Here is a 25,697-nt window from a genome sequence, read left to right on the forward strand (position 1 = left end):
ACAACTAATATTAATTTATGATTCAATATGCATACCACATCGGCAATCGCTAAGGTTTTAGCACAAAGTAGCGAAACGCGCCTGTTGGTTTGAGGAGACGACGGCTGACTATATTTCTTTGCCCACGTAAGATGTCGCTTTTTATGATACAAAAGATGACGTCACTATATCATAAAGTAAAGTAACAGTAACTTTTTTCCCTCCCCAGAGTTGACCTTGTTAATTCAGTTAAAAGGGTGAATTCATAGAAGCTGCAGAGTTAGTTATAGTCTATAGACTATATATGGAGTATTATTTAATGCTCCTAGCGGATAAAAAATGTGTCACCATTTATCAATACAAATATTGATCACGTGGACTTCGTTTCGTTACTTTGTATTCAAGTAAAGTAGCCATCGGCTGATAGAAAAAATAAAAATATAGATGTGACAAGGATTTTTTTAAGGGGTCGCTTGACTTAGTTAGGCAGGCAGAGAATAAATATTCTGATCATGAGAAATTAAATGCAGCTGTTGAGTTTAGCCTTATAGTAAATAAGTACTATATAAAAATCCGAAGGAAAAAAATAATCCCATTAAATGGATGGCACTTTTGGCAAAATACTATGCCCTAAGCATACAAAAGTTAACAGCTGAAAGCAATGGAACAGTCTTTTGTATACCTTGTCACATGTTTCTTTCTCCATAAGCGCAATATAAAAAGAAAAATAGCTAAATTTAGCGAAATAGCCCTAAATAACATCACGAGTTCTGCTCCCATCGATTAGTTGTCAAATAATACTTAGAGATAATTTTTTGTTTTCCTCAGTCAGTGAAAACTCCTCCTTCAGTTGAAGTCTGAACTCAATCTTCAGGATGGCATCTCAAACTCAAGGTATTCAACAACTATTATCCGCAGAGAAAAAGGCTGCTGAGAAGGTGGCTGAAGCCAGGAAGCGCAAAAATAGACGTCTGAAGCAGGCTAAAGAAGAGGCTCAAGCTGAGATTGAAGCTTTTAAAGTTCAACGGGATAAGAATTTCAAAGAGCATGAAGCTAGGTTTGTCATCTTTTTCTCCAATTAATCAGATCTCATGATGATAGTGTAATAGTATCAAGTATCTTATAATTTATAGTTAAATAACGACAGTTTCAGATTTGATTTCGAGTGTGTTTGAAAAAATAGCTTGAATGACCAACCTGGGATATTCAAATGTTGGAGTCCTAATGATTAATTAGACTCTGAAATTTAGGAGACAAAATAATTGAAACTACTTATGCAGTCGTACCTAAAAGTTAATTTCCTTTATTTGGAACACATTCACTGCATTGAAACGATTGTATCCACAAAAAATTAATATGAACTACTATTCTTCACAGTTCACAACATTCATTAAAAGAAAATATTCCACTCATTGAGTTTCATTTATAGTATTATATTTCCTTTTGAGTGTGTGTCATTGACAAAAAAAAACATAAGTTAAATGACATGATATGATATCCACTACTTCAGATTTGCATTCCATTGATTTAAGACAATTTTGGTTGATTTTATTCGTGATCTTATACTTTGGCCTAGAGAAACATACAAACGGTAAGAGTAAATGAACTAAACCTTTGCAAAACTATTGAATTATATGCAAATTATGGATGAGAAAAAAATTAAGTGGGATTACGTTGGAAACAGATTCCCATTTTATAAGTATCTGATAAGATTCTTCAGACATAAAACTGTATATTTTAATATCAGAATGAACTCTTAAATATAAACTGAATGTTTAAACTACTTAATGATTTGCTTCTAATTCATGTCTTAATATATATAATTTTTGATTCTTACTGGAAAATTTAATATAAATAAAAATAATATTAGATTTTTTTTTTTCAAAAATTTTAATATTTGAAATTTAATTTCATAATTTTTTTCCATAAAATTCAAGTTTTTTCATTACAGCTCTAAATGTTTACATTTTTTTTAAAAGCCATTAATTTTTGAATTTTTTATCCCAAATATTTAATGTTTGAAATTTCTTTCCAAGATATTTGATATATTTAAGATATTAATTTCACACATTTTTTCCAAAAAATTGCAGTTTTTTCTTAATAGTTCTAAATTTTTCGATTTTTTTTCAAAGAATTTAATTTTTTGTGAAATCCTATGGATTTCGGAATTTTTTCTCTCAAAAATGTAATATTTGAAATTTATTTCCAAAATATTATATATATATGAAATATAAATTTACAAATTTTTTCAAAAAAATTTCTTTTTTTGTGAATAACTAGATTTTTGAATTTTTTTTACAAAAAATTTAGTCCTTTGTGAACGGCTGTGGATTATTGAATTTTTTTTTCTAAAAAAATTAATATTTAAAATTTTTTTTCCAAAAATTGAATTTTTTGTGAATAGTTATGGATTGTTAATTTTTATATCCGAAAAATGTAACATTTGAAATTTTTTTCCAAAAATTTATTTTTTATAATTTTTTCCCAAAAAATTTTTCTGAACAGCTCTAATCTTTTCAATTTTTTTTTAATTTTTTGTGAATAGCCCTGGATTTTTGAATTTTTTTCCCTAAAAATTTAGTTATTTTAGAACAGTGATGGATTATTGAAATTTTTCCCCGAAAAAGAATACTTGAAAATTTTTTTTTCATAAAATTTAATTTTTCAAATGTTTTTTTTGAGAAAAATTCCAAAAACAAAGCAACAATATATGTATATTATCCTGCGGACGCCCCTGTCCGTTCAACGTTATTGCTTAGTTAATAAACTAAATTTGTTTTCATTCAATATTTAACGTTTTCTAAAAAAAGCTTTGGACATTTTTTTTTCTAATTTAATACGGCCACATTTGAATTAGCCTAAGTTATGATGTAATAATAGTTATATTTGTTTTAAATCATATTTTTTATGTTATGCAGAAGTAAATTGAAGCTCAAAATAATGTGGCAATCCATTCACTTTGCACAATTCGTCCAAAATAAAAGACTTCCTTATTTTAAAGTCAGGGTAAAAACTATGCAGTCAATGTTGGAAGAACATTTCAAAAATTACTTACATAAGTGCTTTATGAAGAAAAAATTTCTTCAACATCGTCCACATTGTTAGATTAAATTTTTTTTCCAAAAAATGAAGCTGAAATTCATGTTGAGACGTTTGTGAAAGAGGACATTGACCCCCCCCAAGTTTAAATTATATAAGATATGAGTTGCAACGATAATCATACGAATCCTATCGTCTCATAACTATACAATTTCCAATTCAAAATGAGAATCGTCCAATTTAAAATTGAATATTCCAATTCAAAATGAAAATTTGATATCCTTGATAATCTTTCAACAGTTGAACAAAATCCTCTGGCCATAGACAAGAGGTCTGAACGGTATATGAATGTGAAAAGAAGTAAACAGGAATTTTCTGTTACGACAAATTTAGATTTATTGCATAGCAGAAATGTACAAAAATAGTTGATGATTTAGAAAAACCTAGCAAAAATTGGATGGAAGATGTTATTAAAGGGCTCATTTATACATTCTATATGTCTTTAAGTATTAAAAATCTACAAATATTAGCAATATTTTTTGACCATTTAAAGGATGATAGTTTGATGGAAAAATTTTAATGCACAAAAAGAATGGTTGTGCAAGCTTCTAACTCTTATGTCTCTCACAAACAAACGAAACATATTATATAGCTGAAAAAATAAAAATTTCCCTGTATAATTTATATACATATATATCAATAGTTCTGCAAATTTTTAGCTCATTTACTCTCGCCGTTTGCATGTTAATCGAAGGTTAAGATCAATAATTTAATCTAATAATAATTTAATTTAATTTAAAAAAATTAGAAACAAACCAATAGCAAAATTGTGAATATTGAACGTGACAAAAAAGAGAAATAGCTTCTCTAAGATTTGAAACAAGAGGACTTTCTGCAACATTCCAGAGTCAATAAAATGTGACTTGAAGCGTAGTAGGTATTTTTTTCAAAATATGACTTGAAATTCACAATAAAAATTATCTAATTCTGATATATGAGTGGTAAATCTATATCTGAACAGTTATAGTCAAATTTAGATAAGAGAAAATGTTGCTGAATATTTTCTCGAAATACATCTAATCTAAATTTTGTTTTTCTAAAGAGAAAATAAGTAGTTTTTTTTTTTTTTTTTGAGTTATAATTAAAGGTTGTTCTTATCTGGATTTGATTGTATCATTATTTCTGTCTGAAATGAGTAATTACATTATTTTCTACAATCACCTATAAAAGAATAACTAATAAGTAAATTTAGTTGTAAAATCATTCTATGAAGTAAATGACAGATCGCTCTTCAAAACTTTTCATATATATCCTGGATCTATTTGTTAATTTACTTTAAAAATAAAGTTTCTATGTATTTTCATTTATTAGTGAAAAATCAGTCTATATTTCATACATATAATATTTATTAATTTTTTTACATTTCAGATTTATAGGCTCAAAAGATGACATAGTTCAAAGAATTGATGTGGACACCAAAAGTAAAATAGAAGGAATGAGAGCCTCTATGAATGTAAACAAGGAAAAGGTCATGGATGGACTTATATCCGCTATATGCGACATCAAACCAAGTGTTCACCAAAACTATAGATCTGGATAAATGCGTCTATCGTACGTACTTTGAAATACCTAAAGGATTTAATTTATTATTTATGTATATTTTAATTGATTTTATGATTTGTTAAATTACTTATTAATTATTATTATATAGTTTCTGCTGAAATACAGTAATATCCATAGATAATTATTTCTTAATGCTACATGAATAATATAAATATATAAATGACAATGAGTTTCAATGAGATATTTGATTGCTAAGCACTTTACAAGGGTGGACCTTATCTCGGTCGCATGAACCTTGGAGGTGGGGGGGAGGAGTCCCGGACTAAGAGTTGTATAAATGTTATCTGCCTTATTTAGAGGGAAGGCCGGAGTGTAGAGAGTAGATTGAATGTTTAATATGATGACGTCACTATAAGAAGTGATGAAGTAATGTTAAAGAAGCTGCAGAGCCAATGAAAAGAGAACACGATTTGGGACCCGGCTCAACTCTCCATTTGTCTTTTTTTGAGTGATCTTTTGGTCAATACTCCTTTATTTCTAGCTCAGGTTCGGTTTGAGATGAAGGTTCAGATAACTTTAGGAATTTTTCTATTTCTCTGGACAGGACTTGCCTTGGCAAAGTAGGAAATCTGTCTAAAGTCTTGGGCATTTGGATAATTGACTTTTCTTTTATTATTGTAGCCGTGATTTTTACAAGATCCTGAATGTGAAGAGGAATGCCAACAAGAATCAGATCAAGAAGGCCTACCGTAAAATGGCCAAGGAGATGCACCCGGACAAGAACCCAGATGATCCGAATGCGAATCAAAGATTTCAAGACTTGGGTGCGGCGTACGAGGCCCTCTCAGACGAAGAATCTCGAAAGCTCTATGATCGCTGTGGAGAAGAATGTTTGAAGAAGGAAATGGGAGGACGCGGTGGAGGGGGAGGAGATCCCTTCTCCTCCTTTTTTGGAGACTTTGGATTCAATTTCTTTGAAGGTGGAAATGGAGAGAGACAAGCCAACAAAGGGGCAAACATTATCATGGACCTCGCTGTTACTCTGGAAGAGCTTTATATAGGAAATTTTATAGAGATTACACATAACAAACCTGTCATGAAACCTGCCAAAGGCACCAGAAAATGTAATTGTAGACAAGAAATGGTGACACGCTCTTTAGGCCCGGGTCGTTTCCAAATGACTCAGCAACAAGTGTGTGATGAGTGTCCCAATGTCAAGTCAGTTACTTTTACTTACAAAAGAACAATAAAGTATTTGCCCCTTTTTCCGTTTCTCATTCCAGATTCGTTAATGAAGAACATTTACTCGAGGTTGAGGTAGAAGTGGGTATGTTGGACGGTATGGAAACACGTTTCGTGGCCGAAGGAGAACCTCATTTGGACGGGGAACCTGGAGATCTTGTCATACAAATTAAAACAGACCCTCACCCTCTGTTCGAAAGAAATGGAGACGATCTCTATACTAATCTAACAATTTCCTTAGTTGACGCACTTAAAGGCTTTGAAACTGAAATTGAACATTTGGACGGTCATAAAGTGAAAATCACTAGGGAAAAAGTAACCTGGCCTGGAGCTAGAATTAGGAAAAAGGGCGAAGGGATGCCAAACTATGAAAATAACAATCTCTTCGGTACTCTCTACATTACTTTTGATATCAAATTCCCTAAAACTGAATTATCGGAAGAAGAAAAGAAAGACATTGAAAAAATTCTCAAGCAAGACTCTATTAATGATGTGTATAATGGTCTCAGATTTAGTCCACCATCCTCCTCTTGAATCTGTTTATTTAAGCATCGAATATTTTATTTTTAAATAAATAGTTAAATATGTGATATTTCGTTATTTTCAATTCTTTTTTTTTTGTTTTTTATATTGTTTTATTTTCATTTGTTAGTATTTTTTTTTTGTTCGAAGCTATCGCTTTTAAAGGCAATACGTAATCAAAAAATTATGATAAAAATAAATAGCACACTTAAGGCGTTCAAACTATTGGCCTCATTTAATGAACATAAAATAAATTTATTTCTCTAAGAATGAAATATAATCCGTTAGTTGGCTAATTTGAACCTCAGAAGGAATCGATTTGAGGGGTGGAGGTTTCTTCCTAGCTGGGAGGATTATACGGCAATTATCATCTATTTTCCAATCTTCCTGGGATTGAGCAAGTCTCATAGCTTCTTCTTCTGGAAGTCCAACGTAATGTGAGAAGTCCGATATACTGATTGAAGAGTAGGCTGAGGAAACTAAGTCAACATGTCGTTTACGAGCAGTCTCTGTAATGAAATCAATAGTTTTCCTTCATAAAATATCAAAATAACATACCCGTAACATTTAACATAAGACTTTTGACGTTTTCAGACCAATCAGTATTGAGAAGCCCTCTGAAAGTCCCAGGTTGATCTCGATTCCAAAGAGCTTTTCCCACATTCCATATTTTCTCTAATTCTTGATTTTCGGCTTTGTTTTCTTCCGGAATACGCTTCCAAAGAAATTTAGCACTGCACCTATAACAAAAATAGATGTGGGATTGGAAAACTCCTTTCAATTAGTGTAACTTAGATAATTATATGTCAGAAACTACATTTTCATGATTACACAAAAAAATTAAGTTTACTAATTTTTCAATTAAATATAATATTTACAAATCATTTTGTTGAAGATAGACAGCGAGTAATTTGGCGTACACATCCGATCCGGGACGACCATTCGGAGCCTGTAAAAATATAAAATGAGGAGTTCAAATATTCTTTTATAAAGCCTTAGCAGTAATAATTACATCCAATTCAGTTGTTTCCAATTCTTTCCTGAGATTAGACAGATCCTCAAGCCCCTCTGATTGTTCGATGTCCTTCATTTTCTAAAGAAACTATCCTATAAACTCGAACACAAAATCCCTGACACAAAGTTGCAAAATCTAATAAGTACCCGACCATAAACACTGTAGTACATAAATAAAAAACGTCATTATTACCTCCGATGACGTCATTTTTAGAAACAACAACAAAAATGGTTGTCTGCCCGGGATATTTAAAACTTCAACTTCTTTTTGATTCACAAAACCTTTGGACGCGTGTAGATAACTGTCAGCAGAAGGAGGAGGTGAGGAGTTGTAACTACTTGGAAAGACATTCCATTCATGATCATTTGGATGGATCTCTCCTACGGAGCATTCGGATATATGGATTTGCAGCCGTCTATCCTTATATGAATAACTAATTAACATACCTTTTGATACTCTCCTCAATGTCATGGTTTGTTAAAAGAATCTCGACTCTTATCGAGATATCCCTTGAGCAAATACTTCACTCTGTGGATTTCCTCTCCTTTAATAGAAGGATCGTTCATTGTATATGTTCCTCTTCTTTTTAAGGTCTGTGATAGTGACTTCTCATCTCGTTAATCACTATCCTTATACATAAATTTCCCCATATCTTCTTCAGAATCATCGTATACTTCTACATATAAGAACTAAGGAGTTCGAATAAACGACAGAAATACCCGGTGAGGAGCAGAGAGATTTATCATCTTCCATCCACACCTCCTTCGTTGAAATTATTGAAAGTCAATTCTGCTTCGTCTCCTCAGAAAACTATTTCATTAATAAGTGTCCTTCAGTGGCATTTATCTATATAATATATTTCAATCTATCAATCATCTTAATATCTATTCCATTTATAAGTTGGTCTTTGTGATATATGTTCTATATGTGAAATTATATATCCTGGACCCTTCAAGCTCACGCCTGATTTATTTATTCTTACTGAGTCTCTTTTGTCATTTGAAAACAAGTAGAAGATGATTCTAGACTCTTAAATATAATGAGCTTCTTTTTTCTCCATATTTTGGGCTGCAAGGCATATTCTATTTTGTTAATACATATAAATAGTTATTTGGAACTATTAAGTAAACTGTCTACTTCTGTTGAAATATCTGAATAACATTGCTATTCCAAAGTTATTGAGTCGAGAATCCTCTTCTGAATAACTAAATTGTGTGTCGCCTATATTACTCTAGCGAAGAACTAGGATCTCCCCACAAATAAATAAATTGCAGATAATACAGTTGTTTCGAACTTATAAATGATTATGTGTTTTACAAAATATATAGCAGACCTCAAAACTTCTGTTGGAATATTTGAATGCTATTGTAATTATCAAAACTTATTGAGTTGAGAATTTTCTTATAAAGAGTAAAATTGCTTGTCGCCAAATTGGAATATTATTTTCGCAAAGATCGAGGATCTCCACACAAATAAATAAATTATTAAATTTTTCCCATACTATCTAATTATAAGTTGTCTTACTGGAAACAATAGTTAAAATTTAACAAAATAATAATACGAGTGTTTTAGTATTGACTGAAAAAATAATAAAATATCAAAGATATACTTCAAAATTTATATTCTCTATTTATGAGTTCTCCGTTATTTTATTTTTTTACCTTATTGATTCATTCAGTTTTATTTTGAATATACAAATGCTATTTAGTTATTGTAATGGTTGTCAGGAGTGTAGAAATTTCAAAACCCTTCCAATTATTAGTTGTAGAACTATTATTGGTCTGTATTACAGACTATTCAAAGCAATATAAAGGTGGAGATGTTTTATAAAATTTGACTTCCCGAGTACTATTCATATATTTACTATACGATTAGACTTTTCTTTGGAGAGAATAACTAAAATCCCAAGGCAATAGAGGCTTATTCAATGCGTCATCTTCGGTTCTATTAGCAAGATATAAAAGAACTATATATTCAAGAAAAATAACAAAATAAGATGGTTATTGAAAGTTTATGCTTATCACATTAAGTACATCGTTCAGGGACATTTTTCATCATTAAAACAATCCTCCAAATTGAAGTACGATGAATAAAACTGATGTTAAAGGATTTTTCATGATTATAAAAATCTTTTTATTGTTTCAGTATCTTCTTCTGAACTCGACATATTTCCATTTTTAAACTGGAATAGGATGAAAAACAACACTCATATTTAAACACCTATAACGTATTCTACATTAATAGTGATAAAAAATATCATATTCCATGTTTTATTTTTTTTTAAATATGCGTATCCAAGGATTTTGGTTCGATTTTGTATTTTTTAAGTGATCCTATTTTTTTATGAGGGCGTACAAGCCAAGATGCAACATTCTTTTAATAATGATTAATGTTTACCATTTCAATGTGACGATAATGACGTCATACACATAATAAATATTTTAAATTAATTAATAATATCAGAATCAGGTAATCACAATGTCAATATAACACCGCACTTCGTACAAATTCAAATAAAGTAACTACAAATTATATTTGTAATATTGAAATTATCTACTCCTCGTGAATGGATCTCTTCAATGTTGTAATCCAGGAATTTTCTCCCCTATGAAGGAGTCGACTTTGCTCTCTTAGGAACCCTGGTAGTTTTCCTCGGATGAATTTTCATCCCGTCGTCGCCCATAAAATAAGGATTTCCGAATTAGAGAATCTTGAGATAGATGATCAAGTTAGAAGTATCTTCGTTCGATTACCTCAATCTGGCTTTGTTCCTAACTCTTGGAAAACATAGAAGCCCACTTCTTTGGTCTCAAAAAATTATCAATTTAAAAATATATTATAATTACATATTGTTGTAGTACTTAATTAACATATCTTTATTTTATATTTAACAACCTGAGCATATTATATGAATTTGAAAGTAAACTTACTCGTCGTAGTTTCAACACTTGAATATATTCATTGTTATATATAGATGGATAAATTTCTACAAAACGAGGGAATCGACTCCATTTTCGTTTGAGGCTTAGCTTGGTTTGGTTCTCTTCTTAGAATAAATTTTCATTCGGTCATCCTCCCCGTAGATATCGGAATTAAAGCAATTTTTGTTGAGGATAAAGTATCTCAGATCTCTTCTATTGGCTTAATTCTTCGAGGACATAGAAGTCTTTCCGTCATTAATTAATAAAGATCGATACAAGCAATTGAAAAAAAAAACACTTTAAAATCTATTTCTCCATTTACTCAAATGTTTTTGTATGTTATTTTTAATATAATATGATAAATAATTACATGATTATAGCTTATGTATCATAATAATGTCATTTAGAATTGTATTGTTCTGAAGAGGACGTAGACATGACTTTGACTAATTCAACATTTATATTTTATCACTTATCAAGGTTAATATTAACCTTGATCATTATCACTTTGTAAATTCTCTTTAGAAACTATATTTTTAGTTAATAGGTTGCTCTAGCAACCTATCTGTCATGATATGCACAACGTTTTTATATTAATATTAAATCTGAATTAAATCTTTCTTCCTGTTCATCGCTTAGATCCACAGATGTACCGGAAGGGACGCCATGGCCCTCACATGACGTCCCTGGCTTAAGATTTCTTTGTAGTGTTCGGTTACTAGGCAGAGGATATCCTTGATTTAGAAGCATTTGATAGCCACTTGTACCACAGGTAAATCTTAATTGAAGTGAATTCTTGATGGTTTTATTAGACCAAAGGCGGATTTTGGAATGTGAAGACTTGTAACTTAAAAATTGTATCTGGTCTGAATTAAACAACGAAGAGAGGCGCAATTCTAAAGACTTAAACTTTGATTCTGCGGCCCGAATTTTGACATCTTTCTGCTTCAACTTCTTCTTTAATTCTTTTATTTCTGCTTCATAGACTCCAAGTTGGACTTGTAGGTTGGCATTAATAACATTTAGATACCTTACCTCAGGAGAAATATCTGTAATACATATAAAACAATCATTATTTTTTAAAGATAAAGTAGCTAATGCAAAAACAAAATTACCATTATAAGAAGTTTCATCTTTTATTGTTGATGAAATTAGATTCCTGTCCACTACGTCTATTTCTCCATTTTTGGAAGTAGGAGGTTCCAAATTAGGAGTAAAGTATGTATGATCCTGTGATAAGGGAGATATTTTCTTACCTGAAATTTGAACTAAAAAAGTTGCTTGAGATTTCCTTAATTATTAAATTTGCTTAGCATTACCATTGTTCTCTGGAATGAAAATGGGTTTGTTGGAGTTTTTGGTGAGCCTTGGAACTTTAGGCTTTAGATGTTTAAACAATGTTGGAATGGCTTGAGAGTGAAGCCTTTTCTTTCCCTTCGAATTCTTTACGAATTGATTTTCTTCAAAATGTTTTGAGCACAATCGAGAATTATCTGATGGTTTCCACAGCTTTCTTTTCATTTTTATGACCCATTGCCTTCTAAGGAATGCGTCCCTTGGAAATGAAAAAAGTATAATCCCCTCAGCTCCAGAGCGACTCCTGCAATCCACATCACTACAAGAGGGCATACTTGGGGTATTTTAACAAAATCTATCGCCTTTTTTGAGCTCTTGACCTAAAATATAGTCTTAAATTTTGAATGTTTTGGGCCGTGACTCAAACACATGAGGAAGTCAGCTACGGTTAAAGTAGATAGCCTGCTGACGTAACTACTTATAATAGCACGTCGTTAATTTATTGTACCACGCAACCTTTCTTCTAAAAAGAAATAGATAAGAGGCACGAAATAATCTAGTAGTTAACCAAATAATCACACCAATTTATATTTATTTCTTAAAACAATCATTGCTCTACAATTTTTAAAATGAATTACATAGTTATATATATCATAATATTGAATTCTTATATAATATTTTATTCGATACTGTATTATAATATTTTATTAAAAAGCATCGATATACATTTGTATTTCTATAAAATAGCCAAAATTTCTTCATCGAAATAATAAAATGGCCAATATATGTGTGTATATGTGACGAAGGACCAATAAGAAATTGTATTCATGTCCTTTTGGAAACCGAGTATAACTTATGCATTTATATAGATTGAATCTTCAACATATGCTAGGTCTCTCAATTCATTGAAAGCTGGATTTTCTGATAGGAAATTGGTCAATTTAAATCGGAATGGCTCTAGCTTAATATCATTTCGTTGCAATTTAACGATGGTAATGCTGACAAGTAAGGATAGTCTCCTTTGCTTTAATTATAGAAGGCATTTTTTCATAGAGGCTACTCAAATATTCCCTGCTTACTATGAAGTGCTTGAAATAGTAATAGTTATATCAACAAATCTGACAAGCCATTTGCTCCTCGTCGGGTAAGTATTTCCAAATTCCTGGACCTCAATTTCCAGAAATCCAGACAGAAGGCGACGTTATTTTAGGTATTTTATTCAGTTCTCTTTCGACTATCAGTATCTAATATTATATTAATATTGAATAATAAAGGGGGGAATTGATAACGTTCTTAATAGAGGAAGATGTTTATTATTTTAATCAATGACACCATAAGTATTTCTTCCCTTCTCCTCGCACGCTTTTGTATCCTTACCAAAATTATCAACCTTATGTCAGCATAACATAAGTTTGGTGTTCCGTTCTAATAGCTCTTACAAAAATTCAAGAAATCAAAGTTTATATATTTTTTTTTTTTTTTACTTATTTAAATATATGTTAAAGGGAACATAGAGCAAAGACGACCGCTCAGGAGACCAATTTTTCGCCACAAAGGAGGGTGAGGCACGTCACGGCTAGGATGGGGGATGGCACATGCCCTAATTTCGACATAGCCCCAGGTAACATAGTCGAGAGGATTCATGACGGGCGAGGAGGGAGGCAAAAATTTTCAGAAATCGAAAAAAATTATCATTGAGTCATTCAACAATTCCCAGTATCATTGCGGGGGTTGTGAACTTAGTCTGGTTGACCCACAGAACCTTATCGACTGTGTAGGCTAGGTAGCGGTCCTTCTTATAGTTTCTGAACTAGTCCATGGTCCAGTTTTTCTTTTTGCTGTGCTGGGCACGAATCAAGTCGACTCTACTTTGCTTTTTGGCCTTCATTTAAACAATGGATAAACAAACCTATTTTAGTCAGTTGTAGTTCATTTGAACGCTAATATTTACCAAATTTTTGTGTTAAAAAGTCTTGAAACCTAGTTCTCGAACGAGGCCTCCCTGACAATATCAAAGTGGAATTTGCGATTTGTTACGTACTGTGTATATCAGGGGTCGGCAACCTATGACACGCGTGACGCAGAGACGCATTGACTGGCATATTTAGAACATATTTCCGTAGTTTGAGTGTATTCTTTAGCATTATTGTTGATAGTGGCCCACTCATTGATTAGAAATGTTGAAGTTAGTACTCCATATCTCAAAGGTTGCCTACACAGAATAGAACGGAAATAATGGCTGAACGCTGAACACGGTACAAAAAAAAAATGAACGCAACGCCAAAATAGCAGAAAACAACTTACATGCCTGCTTAATTGTTCTCTCCTCAAAAGTGGAAGAATAATAACAGTTGAGAAAATAAAAAAAAACATTATTGAAGTTGCCAAGAAACAAACTTATACGTACAACTCGCGTTTATAAAGAATGCTTAGCATTTACATCTGTAAATTATGTAATTTTCTTTTTTAATATGACATGATGAGCCAGGGAGTACTTTAGAGTGATCCCTGGCTGAGCTTTAGTTATAGACATACGCTCGTTGCTAAACCTAATCTAATGTCACATTCTTTATTTTTTAAATATGTAATTCTCTATTTTTTTTCTTTTTTTAATATGACGTGATCAGCAATAATTACATAGATAAATAATTTTCTAGAAGCTAATCCCTCCTTCATAGTCATAAAACTAAGTGACCTCTTTGGACACTACAATCTTACATACAAAGCTAAAGCTTAATTACTTCACTGTAAAAAAAACTATTTGAAATAATTATCTATAAGACCATATTATAATTATCCCCTATTAGAGATTATACTAGAATTGGTTGTAATTAAATATGTGAAAATATGGATTTTTAAGCGTGTGAGGATACAATTTGCTTTACAAGTAGGAACTTTCCTCATCAAGGATGATTAACTGATTTTTCGCGAATGTACTTCACAATTCGCAATATCTCAGGGTCGTTATCACCAAGGGGGGAGTAAGGGGCCTGGACAACCAAGTATTTATCGGCAGTATTAATGGTGAGTTAATCCATAGTCCCTCCAATCAGCCCCCCCCCCAATAAATGTAATCCGAGAAACCAATAAACATAATCAAAATTTTATATTTGCTATTACTAGTTATTTGTGATATCTTAATAATATACAAGACGGAGTTTCTACCATTGCTCAAAGTTGTTATTATAAATAGCAAAAAGACAGACAAACTTGGCTTTTATACTATGAATATTACCCCCCTTTTTTTTTCTTTTCTTTTTTAATATGACACACTCAGCTTTAGCTACACAAGCCCGTTGCTACATTGTTATTTCTTCAATAAAGTAGTCATACATTCGAAACTATTAAGTGCACACTTAAAAATGAGTCCATCACAGACACACAAACTTTGCTATATTAATATACATAGATATATAAATATGTATACATTTTATGAAATATACGATATTCCTGGATTTAATCATAAAATGAGTAATAGATAATTTGAGTACAAATCAGGAATATCTTCCTTAAATACACATATTTCATCACTTAATATAATTTATTCTTTTGATTAAAGGCATGTTCTTCCAAAAAGTACTCAGCTCCAAGTATAGGCTCTTCTTGAAGTCCTCACGGGGATTTCATAATGAGACTTTAGGACTTGAATGGATTTGTTAATTAAAATAAATTGTGAAAATAGATAAACTGAAAAAACAAAAACAAAAGATGATTAAGAGTTAAAAATATTTAATAAAACTTACTAAAAGGTAATATTGTAATTAATGAATACACCATGGGCCATATTTTCCTGATGATTATTGAAATATAGAAAACGTAAGCTAACAAGGATAATGGAACAGCGGTTAGAAATCCTTTAACCACTAAGATAGAGTGAAACATTGGAATGAGATTCTGAAACGTACAAATATAAGTATATATTTTATTGGATGGCATAAAAAATCAGAAAAAATTGCATTTTCGGAAAATTGATACTCATTGAAAATAAGATATATTTTATTTTGTTTACAATTATATCAAACCAATGATAAATACTAGGAAAATTTTCCCTAAATATTCTATTTATTTCGAAAATCATCTAATCAAATGTCAACTTTAGTTAAATTTGAAAATGTATAACGCCAATTTGAGAGATCATATGATCATTTACTAATTACTTACTGTTCTCAATTGATTAAAGTGGATCTTCTTTTCTTATTTAAAAAAAACAAAAAAACTTGTTATATACTAAAATTTAGTATACAACTATTATGAACATCTGACCTCTATTTCGAGAATTTCCTCAATTCTATATTCTGTCCCAAGACATCTAAAAACTGTTTTACAAATTTATTTAGTTGTTTGTTGAATAAAAAGTTGAAAGTTTTCTAAAAATAGAAGTATAGCTTAAAAAAAATTACTAGATTCCCGAAAAAATAATATTAAACACCCTATCCTCCTAAAACCGGATTACTTTTATAAGCTCACACAAATGTTCGATCTGGTTTCATTTATATTAACAGGGGCGTCCGCAGGGAGTGGGTTGGAGGGGATGTAGCTCCCTCCCGATAATTAAGGAATTTTTCTATTAACTAGAAAATTTAATTTTTCAATATTTGTTCGAAAAAATTTAATTATCTGTATACAACTATGGATTTTTGAAAAAATTTTCTTAAAATTTTATTTTTGAATTTAAAAAAAAAAAATTTTATATGAAATATATTTTTTCAAATTTTTTTTTACAAAAATTCAAATTTTTGTGAACAACTGTGAATTTTTGAAGTTTTTTTTCCAATAAACTTAACTTTTTGTGAAAAGCTGTGAATTATCGAATTTTCTGAGAATAGCTTTGGATTTTTGAAATTAAAAAAAAAAATAATATTTGAAATTATTTTCGAAAAAATTGAATATTTTGTGAATGGTTGTGGATTTTAGAAATTTTTTTTCAAGAAATTTTATACTTGAAATATAATTTTTAAATTTTTTGTGAATTACTGTTGATTTTAGTATTTTTTTTAATTGCTGTGGATTTTAGATTTTTTTCCAAAAATTTAAGTTTTGGAATGTCTTTTGGAAAAAAAAAGAATCCCAAAAAACCAAGCCCCATACTAAAAGATATAAACCTGCGGATGCCCTTGATCAATAAATTGAGTAGAAATAGAGGTTTACTACTCAGGAATTTAATAATAAAGATAACAGTTTAGGATAAGATAAATAAGTTTTCAGACTACCAACTCCAAAAAAAAAAACAACAGAGGAGCTATAAAATGTAATCGATTGGTATCACTTCACATGTAGTCATATAGTACTTAAATCTTATCTACTTAAGAATGAAATAACGGGTGGGACAAAAGTTCCGTTAGCATTTTGATATCCTAATCGTCCAGTGCCTCACAAAACCACAATTTAAATACGAATTTTCGACAGTACAGTACGACAACAGACAGACCTCGTTCTGGAAGACAACGTACGTCCCGTAACACTGAAAATGTGGCCCTGTTGTACAATCGTGTTGCAAAGTCGCCAGATACATCAATTCGGATACATGCTTCCCAGTTACTCATTTCTTTACGCAGTTTAAGGCGAATTTTGAAAACTGATTTGAAAATGTTCCCGTACAAAATTCAATTAGTGCATAAATTGCTACTGAGAGATAATGATCAACGAGTATGGTACAACAATCCTAAGGCTGTCTGGTGAAATTTAAGATTTTTTCTCTATTTTCGAATCGTAGTCATCATTTAGCCAATATAATTTTCCAATCATAAAAAAAAAATATATATAAAGATCAAATAAACTTTTTATGAAAACGAAATTTAATTATCTTTTCTTTAAACAAAGTTATAGGCAACAAACTTTTGCACCCCACGTTAATAATAACAGCTTAAAAATAATTAATATATCATGATGAACCAAGGATTACTTTAGCCCCTAGATCACTACTGGCTGAGCTTTTGAAAGGGCGTCCGCAGGACTATATATATATATATTTGGAAAAAAATCCTTGGAGATGGATATTTTTTAAATAGATCTTTTTTTAAATTATGAATTGAATATTTTTCTATAATATAAGCTATCATATTCCTGATCACTATTGCATTATGAATAAGTTAAAAGAGTCTAAGCAGTCTAAGAGTGTCGTTTTTGATCATTTTACAGCCTAAAATGGGATATATATCGAATTCAGAACAAGATACAGAAGCAATAAAACACCATATAATCATAAAAACAAACTTTTACATAAGTTTTATTAATCCTACTTTTAATTTGGGGATTTTTAAGGGTAAAAAATGACTCTAAACAATAATAGTCCCGAATAACTATAATTCCAGGTATTTCAGAATTCAGATGACTGAGAGAAAAACTAAGATTAGTTTTAGATTCTGCGCTCAAAGATAAACTCCTTTTTTGCTTTCATTCATTAGAACAAAATGAGGGTTCCCCTCTATTATCAATATTTATCATTTCCAATATACACAAAGTTTAATAATAATTTAATTATTATAGTAATATATTTTTATCTATTGTATATGTTTTAGGGGTCCAAATGGCCCCACTCTTCGTCGTTTTTAAACAAAATAATACAAGTAACTTTATAGTCATGACCCATTAGTTTTATTTTAGATCGATTAGAAATAAGAAAAGTCGGATAATCGAAGACAATTATCTGATTCATGCAAATGTAACAGTTAATTTATTCCCTACACTAGTATGTAAATTATAGAATGTATAATATATATTTTTTTAATCATATTAGGGTCATATTTTTATTTGAAATTAACGTTAGAATGATAGACAATAAAGTTTTAGGTCCTTTTATTTTTTCGTCCCATTTTTACATCCAAATACACGGCAGTAGTTATGAATGGATTGAATACTTTCTGAAGTAAAATAAGAACGGATATTTGAATTAAATTAAATGAATAGATACTAATAATCCCTTTGAATGGCTAGATTTGTACAAATAATCTTGTTGTGCATCGATTAGTAACGATAAAAGTGGAGAAAAATATTTGATTCTTGCAAATAGATTAGGCAAACTATGTAAATAAGATTATATAACGACGTAATAACATTTACTTAATACATATTAGGGTCTGATATGTAATAAAACAAGACCCTAGAGGAGTAGGTTTTTGATGGACAGTATAGTTTTAAGTATTTTTAATCTATTTTGACATTAAAATACACAACTAGTAATTGTATAGATCAGTGGTCCTCAACGTGGGGGTTGTGAGACACAATGGATGGGTTCAAAAGAAAAAGAAAGTAATTTAAGTTTTCTTACATATTTCTTATTGATCTTTTGTGGATCATTTTACCATTTAGCTCATCTTATTTATTTCAGAAGACCTTTTCCGTATTAACTTATATCAAAAATACAGATCGCAGGTTAATATGGAGGATGCTCTTCGAGTTACTGTGTCTAAAATTAAACCTAGAGTAGACCCTCATTGCTCAATGCAGAGCGGACATCCATTACATAAAGACCTCGGTTCGTTTATAAACCTATTTGCACATCCACAGTCGGTAATGTTATTTGTTTTTGATCACAATTTTAACTTTATTTGCCGCAAAAAAGATAATTGATAGTATAGAAATGATTCCAAGTAGCTCAAATATCGCTGATTTTATATTTACAATATATTCGATTATTTGACGTTGTATTTCTTATACTTTTCAATATTTGTAAAATGAAAATCTCCCTTTTTGATCAATATAGCTAAATAACTTCTATTCTTTCCCTCTGGGTGAGCTTTAATGGGTACCGTCTATAAGTAATCTATTTGCATAAAATGAACTCCAATTTTTATATTCATCCCCCAATCAGGGGATTAGAAATCGCACATTGTCTAGCTACATATTTTAAGGGTCGAGTTAAAAAAAGTTTGAAAACCAAATCTCTAGATATCTATAAAATCCTCCCATCATATTAACTGTCATCGACAATAGTAATTAAAATTATCTAAAATAAAAATATGTCAGCACTCTAGTAAGTATTTTTTATTATTATTGTTGGCGAAGGGGTGACGTCACAGGTTTAATCTAAATAGCAACTAACTGTACAGTGTACACTCATATCATATAAATTATAATATAGGACAATGACTTCTACTTTATTATGGGAATTTATATGAGCCAAACCCTGTTTTGGTATTCTTATATTCACTAGGAGGTCCTTTGTTAATTTTATAGTGCCATAACTGATAGTTATTTTAATTATATAATTATCAAAATCACAATATTTATATGTATGTATAACTACAAAGATATAAGACCAGAAACCCTTCTACATTGATACCAATGTCATGATTAATAATAATATAAAAAAAATAGTCCAAGACTGACATATTATGTGTTGTGAATAGTTATGGATTTTTTTTAAATATTATAAAAACCATGTACTCATCCTACGAACGCCCCTGGGATGACGACTTGGAGGACTCCAGTTCATATTTTGAAGACATGAAAATTGATTGTACTCAAGACTTTAGTGAAGTTGATGAACAGTTAAAAAATTTATAAGCCTTTGTATTACCAATTGCATTTCTATATCAAACAGAGGATTAACTAAGCTATATAGGGATAACAGCCAGAATTGGGGACTTGGAATATTGACTTGAAAGCTAAGATTTATAACTTAACTTGGACTCAAAAGTTTAAATTTGGAACATTATTGAACTTGAGACCTTTTTTTAACAAATTTTCTCACGATCATTTCAATTTTTTCTCAGTACCAAATACATACATTTTATAGGGAGAAAAAAATCAATTCGGACCAGATAAAGAAGAAACAAGATTAATGATATGCTAAACAATTGAAAGTTGAGTGAAGCGTGGCTGGTTTTAGTGAGAACGGGGTCTGGGTCAAAGATAAATGTGCAGCCTTTTTTTTGGGTTTGAATCATACAAATGACCCTATTTTAAGAAAAAATATTTTTTTATATCTCAAATAGCCTAAATAATATACATATTTCATCAAATAACTTATTTTTTATTAAATTTTTATTTCAATTTTTCAGATAAAAATATAAAAATAGCTCTTAAAGACCTATGTTAAAAAAGTTTTAAAAAATCTTAAATGATTTGAAAACCTACACAAATTAGGTATATATTTGTAGGGATGTCCGCAGGATTATATTTTTGGAGCTAAGTTTTTGGATTTTTTTGAAGAACAATCCAAAAGTTAAATTATTTTTGAACAAAAATTTCAAAAATTTAATTTCTAATATTAAATATTTTGGCAAAATATTCAAAATTCCACAACTCTTCACGAAAAAATTCAAAAATCCACAGCTATTCACAAAAAAATAATTTTTTGAAAAAAAAATTCAAATATTAAACTTGTTGGAAAAATATTTCAAATATTAAATTTTTTCTAAAAAAATTTAAAAAAATCCACAGCTATTAGCAAAAAAATTTAATTTTTCGGAAACAAATTTCAAAAATTCATAGCTATTCATAGAAAATTAATTTTTTTTGAGAAAATTTCATAGCTATTCAGAGAAAATTAATTTTTTATCTAAAAAATTCAAATATAAAGTTTTTTGAAAAAAAATTCAATTATAATTTTTTTGGAAAAAAAATGCAAATATTAATTTTTTTGGATAATCGTTCAAAAATCTATAGCCATTCGCAATAAATTATATTTTTTGAAAAAAATAATTGATAAATCACATTTTGAATATAAAATTTTCTAGTAAAAAGAAAGAAATCATATTTTTTTAGAGGGGAGGAGGCTACAGCCTCACCAGTCAACTCTTTGCGGATGCCCCTGAATTTTGAATTAACAAAAAAATAATTACCTTCGAATCTTCCTTGGTTTTTCCTCTAATAAACTTATAAGACGTTAGTAGTTTTAGAATGATCAAATAGATTCCAAGGAAATATATGACGGCTTTACTAACAAAAGAATCAAAAGTCTCTCCGGTTTTTTCTTGATCCTCATCGTAGGGATATGTCAATTGAAAGTAGATTCCGAGAATAATGCAGAGAAGAATACCAATGACTTCACAGGTAAGCCATCCCATCAGAATTTTAATCCAAAATAATCCACTGAACTTCATATTTTTATAGGAAATAAGCTCCCTGGCGTATCAATAACAACTGAAGCAACGTATGGGTGCTTGAAATTTTACATGTCTTTTTTTTTAACTTCACAGGAGGTGAGTAAAAACATTATACGTAGTTTTGAAACAATGTTTATTTCTTCATAGCATTGAGTCTAATGAATGTAGGTAAAAATTTAACAAATCAGACCATTAAACAAATGTAAATTGATTTGAGGGCATGCCTGCATTTTATGGTAGGTTATAAAACTGTATATAAACTGTTATACAGCCTTCAATTATAAAAATTAAGTACTGAGGCTAACTCCTTATATATCAGAATGAAAATCATGTCAAATTTACTGGATCTTTACGGTGAAAAACCGGTAACTTTTGAGAAATACGTTTTTAGAGCCCTCTAAAGGCTGTCTTTGATACTTTTTATTACAAATATCTCAAGGATTGGATTAGAGGGAAATTTAAGCCTTGGTCAAATGAGAAGAGTCAATTTATATTTAGTAAAAATAGTAGTCATGGGATGATTAAAAAAAATCCTGATGCCAACTCCGATGCGATCTTAGTAAAAATTCCCAATGCCAAACCTTTAATATTTTACATAATAGTTAAAAAAATACTATTTCACTATCAGGGGCATTCAAAGGGTTATATTTTAGGAGGATTTGGTTTTTGGAGTCTTTTTTAATAAAAATTTAAAAAATTAAATTTTCTGAAAATAAATTTCAAATATACAATTCGATTTTTCAAATTCCACAATTATTCACAAAAAATTTAATTTTTTTGAAAATTGGCACATAAAAATTGAAATTTTAGGAATTATTTTTTCAAAAAAAAAAAAAAAATTATGCACAAAAATTTCACAAATTAAATTTGTAATATAAAACTTAAAAAAAAATTCAAATAATACATTTTTTAGAAAAAAACTTCTAAGAAACAGTTACTTTTTCAAAAAAATTCCAAATAGTATAATTTTGTGGGTAAAAAATATTTCCATGGAATTTTGAGTCTACCAGAGATAATCTGGTAGACTCAAAATTCCATGGAAATATTTTTTTTCCCTTGTAAATTCACATAGAAAGAAAAAATAGCATAAGTCAAAATTTTACTGTTCAGACTTATAAAATTTTGTTCCCTTCATTAAAAAACAAAGAAATCAAAAAGATATCAAGACATTTTTCGGATTTAATTTTATAAAAAAATGAATTGAGCTTGTCATAATTAATAGTCTAAAAATGAACTATACATGGTAAAATGGTCAATATATTACTTTTCCATCTAGAATAAATGATTTCAAATTCGAAAAAAAAAGTTGATTGGATACAAAATATCATCAACTAACATAAAATATAATTAAAAAAATAGTTTCAAGCGGACCTATGAAGCAAATAAATTCGATATCAATCGGTGAGAAAAAATGAAAATAAATTTTGAAGAATGAAAAGAAATGTTATTAAAAATATAAATATTTATATCCCAATGAATTTATAATAAAACAATATCTATTTTTTGTTAATTCGAAAATTGTGCTAGTATAAAAAAAAGTCTTCAGATCGGTGTGCCCTATACGGAGTAAAGCGTCTGCATAGTTATTATCTTTTTTAAGTGATAAAATAAATAATATTTATCACAGATTATGTATATTTCTACAAAACTTATATTTAAAAAAAAGTTTATTTAACTTCATGGTATTTTATTTATTGAAATATTATTTAACAAGAAAATAACTTATTTCAACTAAGAAAATACAAACAAAAGCCTTAATAAATATAATTTCTGAATATTTTTTGTTGAAACTTTAAGGTCATTTAGTAGTACTTCACCTTTAATTTTATAAGCATTATGCAAAATTTCAGTTGTGGTCGACTTATTGCAGCTTAAACTTTTTTTTGTTAATAAAAAAATAGAAAATTGGACATAAAATATTGATTTCTTCAAAAACAGCATAATACATTTTCTTTAAATACACAAAATCAATAAATATAGATATCAAGGAATATTAATTTTGAGAAAAAAAATCCAATTTGTTATAAAATGCATAGCTATTCACAAAAATTAAATTTTTTTTCAAAAATTCATAGTTATTTATAGAAAATTAATTTTTTTGGAAAAATATAGAAAATTTGAATTTCAAATATTAATTTTTTTGGAAAAAATTTCAAAAATCCATAGGTATTCACATAAAATAAAATTCTTTTTTTTGTAAAAAAAATTCTAAAATCCTTAGCTATTCATAGAAAATTAAATTTTTGTTTTTCAGCTACATAATTTCCCCGAATGACAAAAAAAAATTATATTTAAAAAACCAAAAATTCTTATTTTTTTTTAGGGGGGGGCTACTTCCTCTCCAGCCCATCCCCTGTAAACGACCCTGGAGGCAGATTTTTTAACGAAGATTTTTAGTTTCAAAACAGTCGAATCAGTCTCAGTAGGTAGTGAAAGTTATGTTTTGACGATCGCACAAATAAAAAGGATTCCATGTCCGTGAAGTTGTACTGAATCAAATGGTATTGTAATATTAAATACATATATTTAAATTAAATTGATTACTGTAACGATAAAATCTATTCGAAAAGGGGTTATTGTTTATAAGACTCTCGCGGAGTAATTTTAGACATTGAGTTAAAGTTTTTCACGTGTAATTCACGACGTCACCTCAGTAATTTAAAAATGTAAACTGTATTTTTGTTGTGATCCTTCGATTTTTCTTTCCCCATATCAGTGTTCTGAACGTTGATTGGTTGAATTCGAATTACTTCTTTTTCAGTTCTTAACAATCCCCAACTATTAGCAATGTGTGTATGGATTGATTTTCAGATTATGTACAGTGATTTTAGGTCTGTGTAGATACTTGGTCTAAAACAAGGTTAATAGAAATACAAGCTTAGACCATCATGTAATCAGGCTTCTAGAATTTTCAATCTGATATATTGTACCGATTGCTGTGAACGACAGGCAACCATTCAGAGTCTATGACGTCACTATTTCTAGAACTTTCAATTTAATCTATCGTACCAACTGCTGGACAAGAAAAACAGATTTCAACAAAACACCCAACCATTCATCTACATACTATGACATCAATTTTATTTTTTAATATGAGATTTAGTTACATTATGTTGTACAACACTATACAGTATCCAGTTGTATCAAATAATGTTGTTTATTTTTTCATTTCTCAACCTATTAATTGTCATTATTTGAATAATTATGTGTGATTGTGCACAATAAAAAAGTTAGCGTGAAAATGAGGATTTATTGGGGAATTATCTTCGATATTAATATAGCAAATCTGTAATCTATAATATTAATTAATTTAATCTGTAAAATTAATAAATGTTAGTTTTCTCATTAATATAGGAAGTTTTAGTGATTATTTTTGAAATTCTGGCTCAGCTATCCTTTGTGCATAAACAAACTGTAATAGACATTTCGTCATCATGAGTGAGCAAGATGTCAAAAGGCAGCGTATCTCGAGGCTGAAGTTGAGGTGATGAGGATAATGGACATTGTCAATCGCTCCCGGAGCCTGTTTTTTCAAGGTGGCCAAGATGAAGAATGATGAAGAAGACATCTTCAGGAAAGTAGGAAGAAGAGGGCCCAATTTAAGGAGGGATCCGAAGTTCATGTACAGTCTCGAGAAGAATATCAAGTAGGACCCCACCAAATCGATGAATCACTTCTCCAACGACTTCTCCGTGCCTACTAGGACTATCAGGAGGCCTGTGAAAGGCAAAAGTTTAAAAGCAAAGTTTTTCTGCTTGTCGACACCACACAATTTTGGCAATGCCGGGTACTACCGCTGGTTGTATAATAACTCCATAATTGGGAAGAATAATAATAGAAAAAGTGGAAAAAATGACACAATTCTTTTAAGCTGATATCTATGTATGTATATTATTAAAGCAAAGTTTATATGTATGTCTGAATGTATGAAAAACAGTCACAAGTGTACTGTATAGAGTACTCCCTGATATATATCATACAGTTACGGATACAACATAAAAAAAAAAGGAGTGTTTCATACAGGGATCTCTCTATAAAATGAATAAAATCTTGCAGGCATTTAATTCAACT

The 25,697-nt window shown here is 29.8% G+C and overlaps 4 protein-coding genes and 1 long non-coding RNA gene across 6 annotated transcripts; 2 read left to right on the forward strand and 3 right to left on the reverse strand.

Annotated features, from left to right (window-relative positions):
• The first annotated feature begins 726 nt into the window (after positions 1-726).
• Vha13 (V-type proton ATPase subunit Vha13) lies at positions 727-4,811 on the forward strand. The gene is made up of 2 exons (XM_040711485.2): positions 727-1,036; positions 4,447-4,811. The coding sequence occupies exons 1-2, from the start codon at positions 855-857 to the stop codon at positions 4,616-4,618; spliced, it is 354 nt and encodes a 117-aa protein (XP_040567419.1). The 5' UTR covers positions 727-854; the 3' UTR covers positions 4,619-4,811.
• A 125-nt stretch (positions 4,812-4,936) lies between these two features.
• Positions 4,937-6,413, forward strand: shv (DnaJ homolog shv). The gene is made up of 3 exons (XM_040711481.2): positions 4,937-5,201; positions 5,263-5,799; positions 5,865-6,413. The coding sequence occupies exons 1-3, from the start codon at positions 5,140-5,142 to the stop codon at positions 6,355-6,357; spliced, it is 1,092 nt and encodes a 363-aa protein (XP_040567415.1). The 5' UTR covers positions 4,937-5,139; the 3' UTR covers positions 6,358-6,413.
• A 166-nt stretch (positions 6,414-6,579) lies between these two features.
• On the reverse strand, positions 6,580-7,525 carry CSN8 (COP9 signalosome subunit 8). The gene is made up of 4 exons (XM_040711484.2): positions 7,358-7,525; positions 7,224-7,294; positions 6,904-7,085; positions 6,580-6,854 (listed from the first exon to the last, which is right to left on the reverse strand). The coding sequence occupies exons 1-4, from the start codon at positions 7,433-7,435 to the stop codon at positions 6,601-6,603; spliced, it is 585 nt and encodes a 194-aa protein (XP_040567418.1). The 5' UTR covers positions 7,436-7,525; the 3' UTR covers positions 6,580-6,600.
• Positions 7,526-10,209: 2,684 nt separating this feature from the next.
• Positions 10,210-12,054, reverse strand: LOC139905267 (52 kDa repressor of the inhibitor of the protein kinase-like). 2 transcript variants are annotated; one of them, XM_071888085.1, is made up of 3 exons: positions 11,601-12,041; positions 11,397-11,537; positions 10,210-11,330 (listed from the first exon to the last, which is right to left on the reverse strand). In XM_071888085.1, exons 1-3 carry the CDS (start codon positions 11,908-11,910, stop codon positions 10,870-10,872), a joined length of 912 nt encoding a protein of 303 aa, XP_071744186.1. In that variant the 5' UTR covers positions 11,911-12,041; the 3' UTR covers positions 10,210-10,869. The 2 variants fall into 2 exon arrangements, with proteins under 2 accessions (XP_071744186.1, XP_071744185.1); XM_071888084.1 differs by having other exon boundaries at positions 10,679-11,330; positions 11,397-11,549; positions 11,601-12,054.
• A 2,867-nt stretch (positions 12,055-14,921) lies between these two features.
• Positions 14,922-21,665, reverse strand: LOC121118530 (uncharacterized). Its single transcript, XR_011779913.1, has 3 exons — positions 21,363-21,665; positions 15,321-15,471; positions 14,922-15,264 (listed from the first exon to the last, which is right to left on the reverse strand). It is a non-coding gene; the product is annotated as an uncharacterized lncRNA (long non-coding RNA).
• Positions 21,666-25,697: the final 4,032 nt, after the last annotated feature.

Source organism: Lepeophtheirus salmonis, chromosome 5 (genome assembly GCF_016086655.4).
Source record: "Lepeophtheirus salmonis chromosome 5, UVic_Lsal_1.4, whole genome shotgun sequence".
Classification (NCBI taxonomy): domain Eukaryota; kingdom Metazoa; phylum Arthropoda; class Copepoda; order Siphonostomatoida; family Caligidae; genus Lepeophtheirus; species Lepeophtheirus salmonis.

Bases quoted from the DNA above. Each gene is read 5' to 3' on its own strand.
- Vha13 (XM_040711485.2), top strand. From the start codon at position 855: ATGGCATCTCAAACTCAAGGTATTCAACAACTATTATCCGCAGAGAAA. The intron at 1,037-4,446 runs GTTTGTCATCTT...TTTACATTTCAG, and splicing joins TTCAAAGAGCATGAAGCTAG to ATTTATAGGCTCAAAAGATG.
- shv (XM_040711481.2), top strand. From the start codon at position 5,140: ATGAAGGTTCAGATAACTTTAGGAATTTTTCTATTTCTCTGGACAGGA. The intron at 5,202-5,262 runs GTAGGAAATCTG...TTATTATTGTAG, and splicing joins ACAGGACTTGCCTTGGCAAA to CCGTGATTTTTACAAGATCC. The intron at 5,800-5,864 runs GTCAGTTACTTT...TTCTCATTCCAG, and splicing joins GATGAGTGTCCCAATGTCAA to ATTCGTTAATGAAGAACATT.
- CSN8 (XM_040711484.2), bottom strand. From the start codon at position 7,435: ATGAAGGACATCGAACAATCAGAGGGGCTTGAGGATCTGTCTAATCTC. The intron at 7,086-7,223 runs GTAAATATTATA...TTTTTGTTATAG, and splicing joins TATCTTCAACAAAATGATTT to GTGCAGTGCTAAATTTCTTT. The intron at 6,855-6,903 runs GTATGTTATTTT...ATTTCATTACAG, and splicing joins TCTTATGTTAAATGTTACGG to AGACTGCTCGTAAACGACAT.
- LOC139905267 (XM_071888084.1), bottom strand. From the start codon at position 11,910: ATGCCCTCTTGTAGTGATGTGGATTGCAGGAGTCGCTCTGGAGCTGAG. The intron at 11,550-11,600 runs GTAATGCTAAGC...CAACTTTTTTAG, and splicing joins TTTCATTCCAGAGAACAATG to TTCAAATTTCAGGTAAGAAA. The intron at 11,331-11,396 runs GTAATTTTGTTT...TATGTATTACAG, and splicing joins AGATGAAACTTCTTATAATG to ATATTTCTCCTGAGGTAAGG.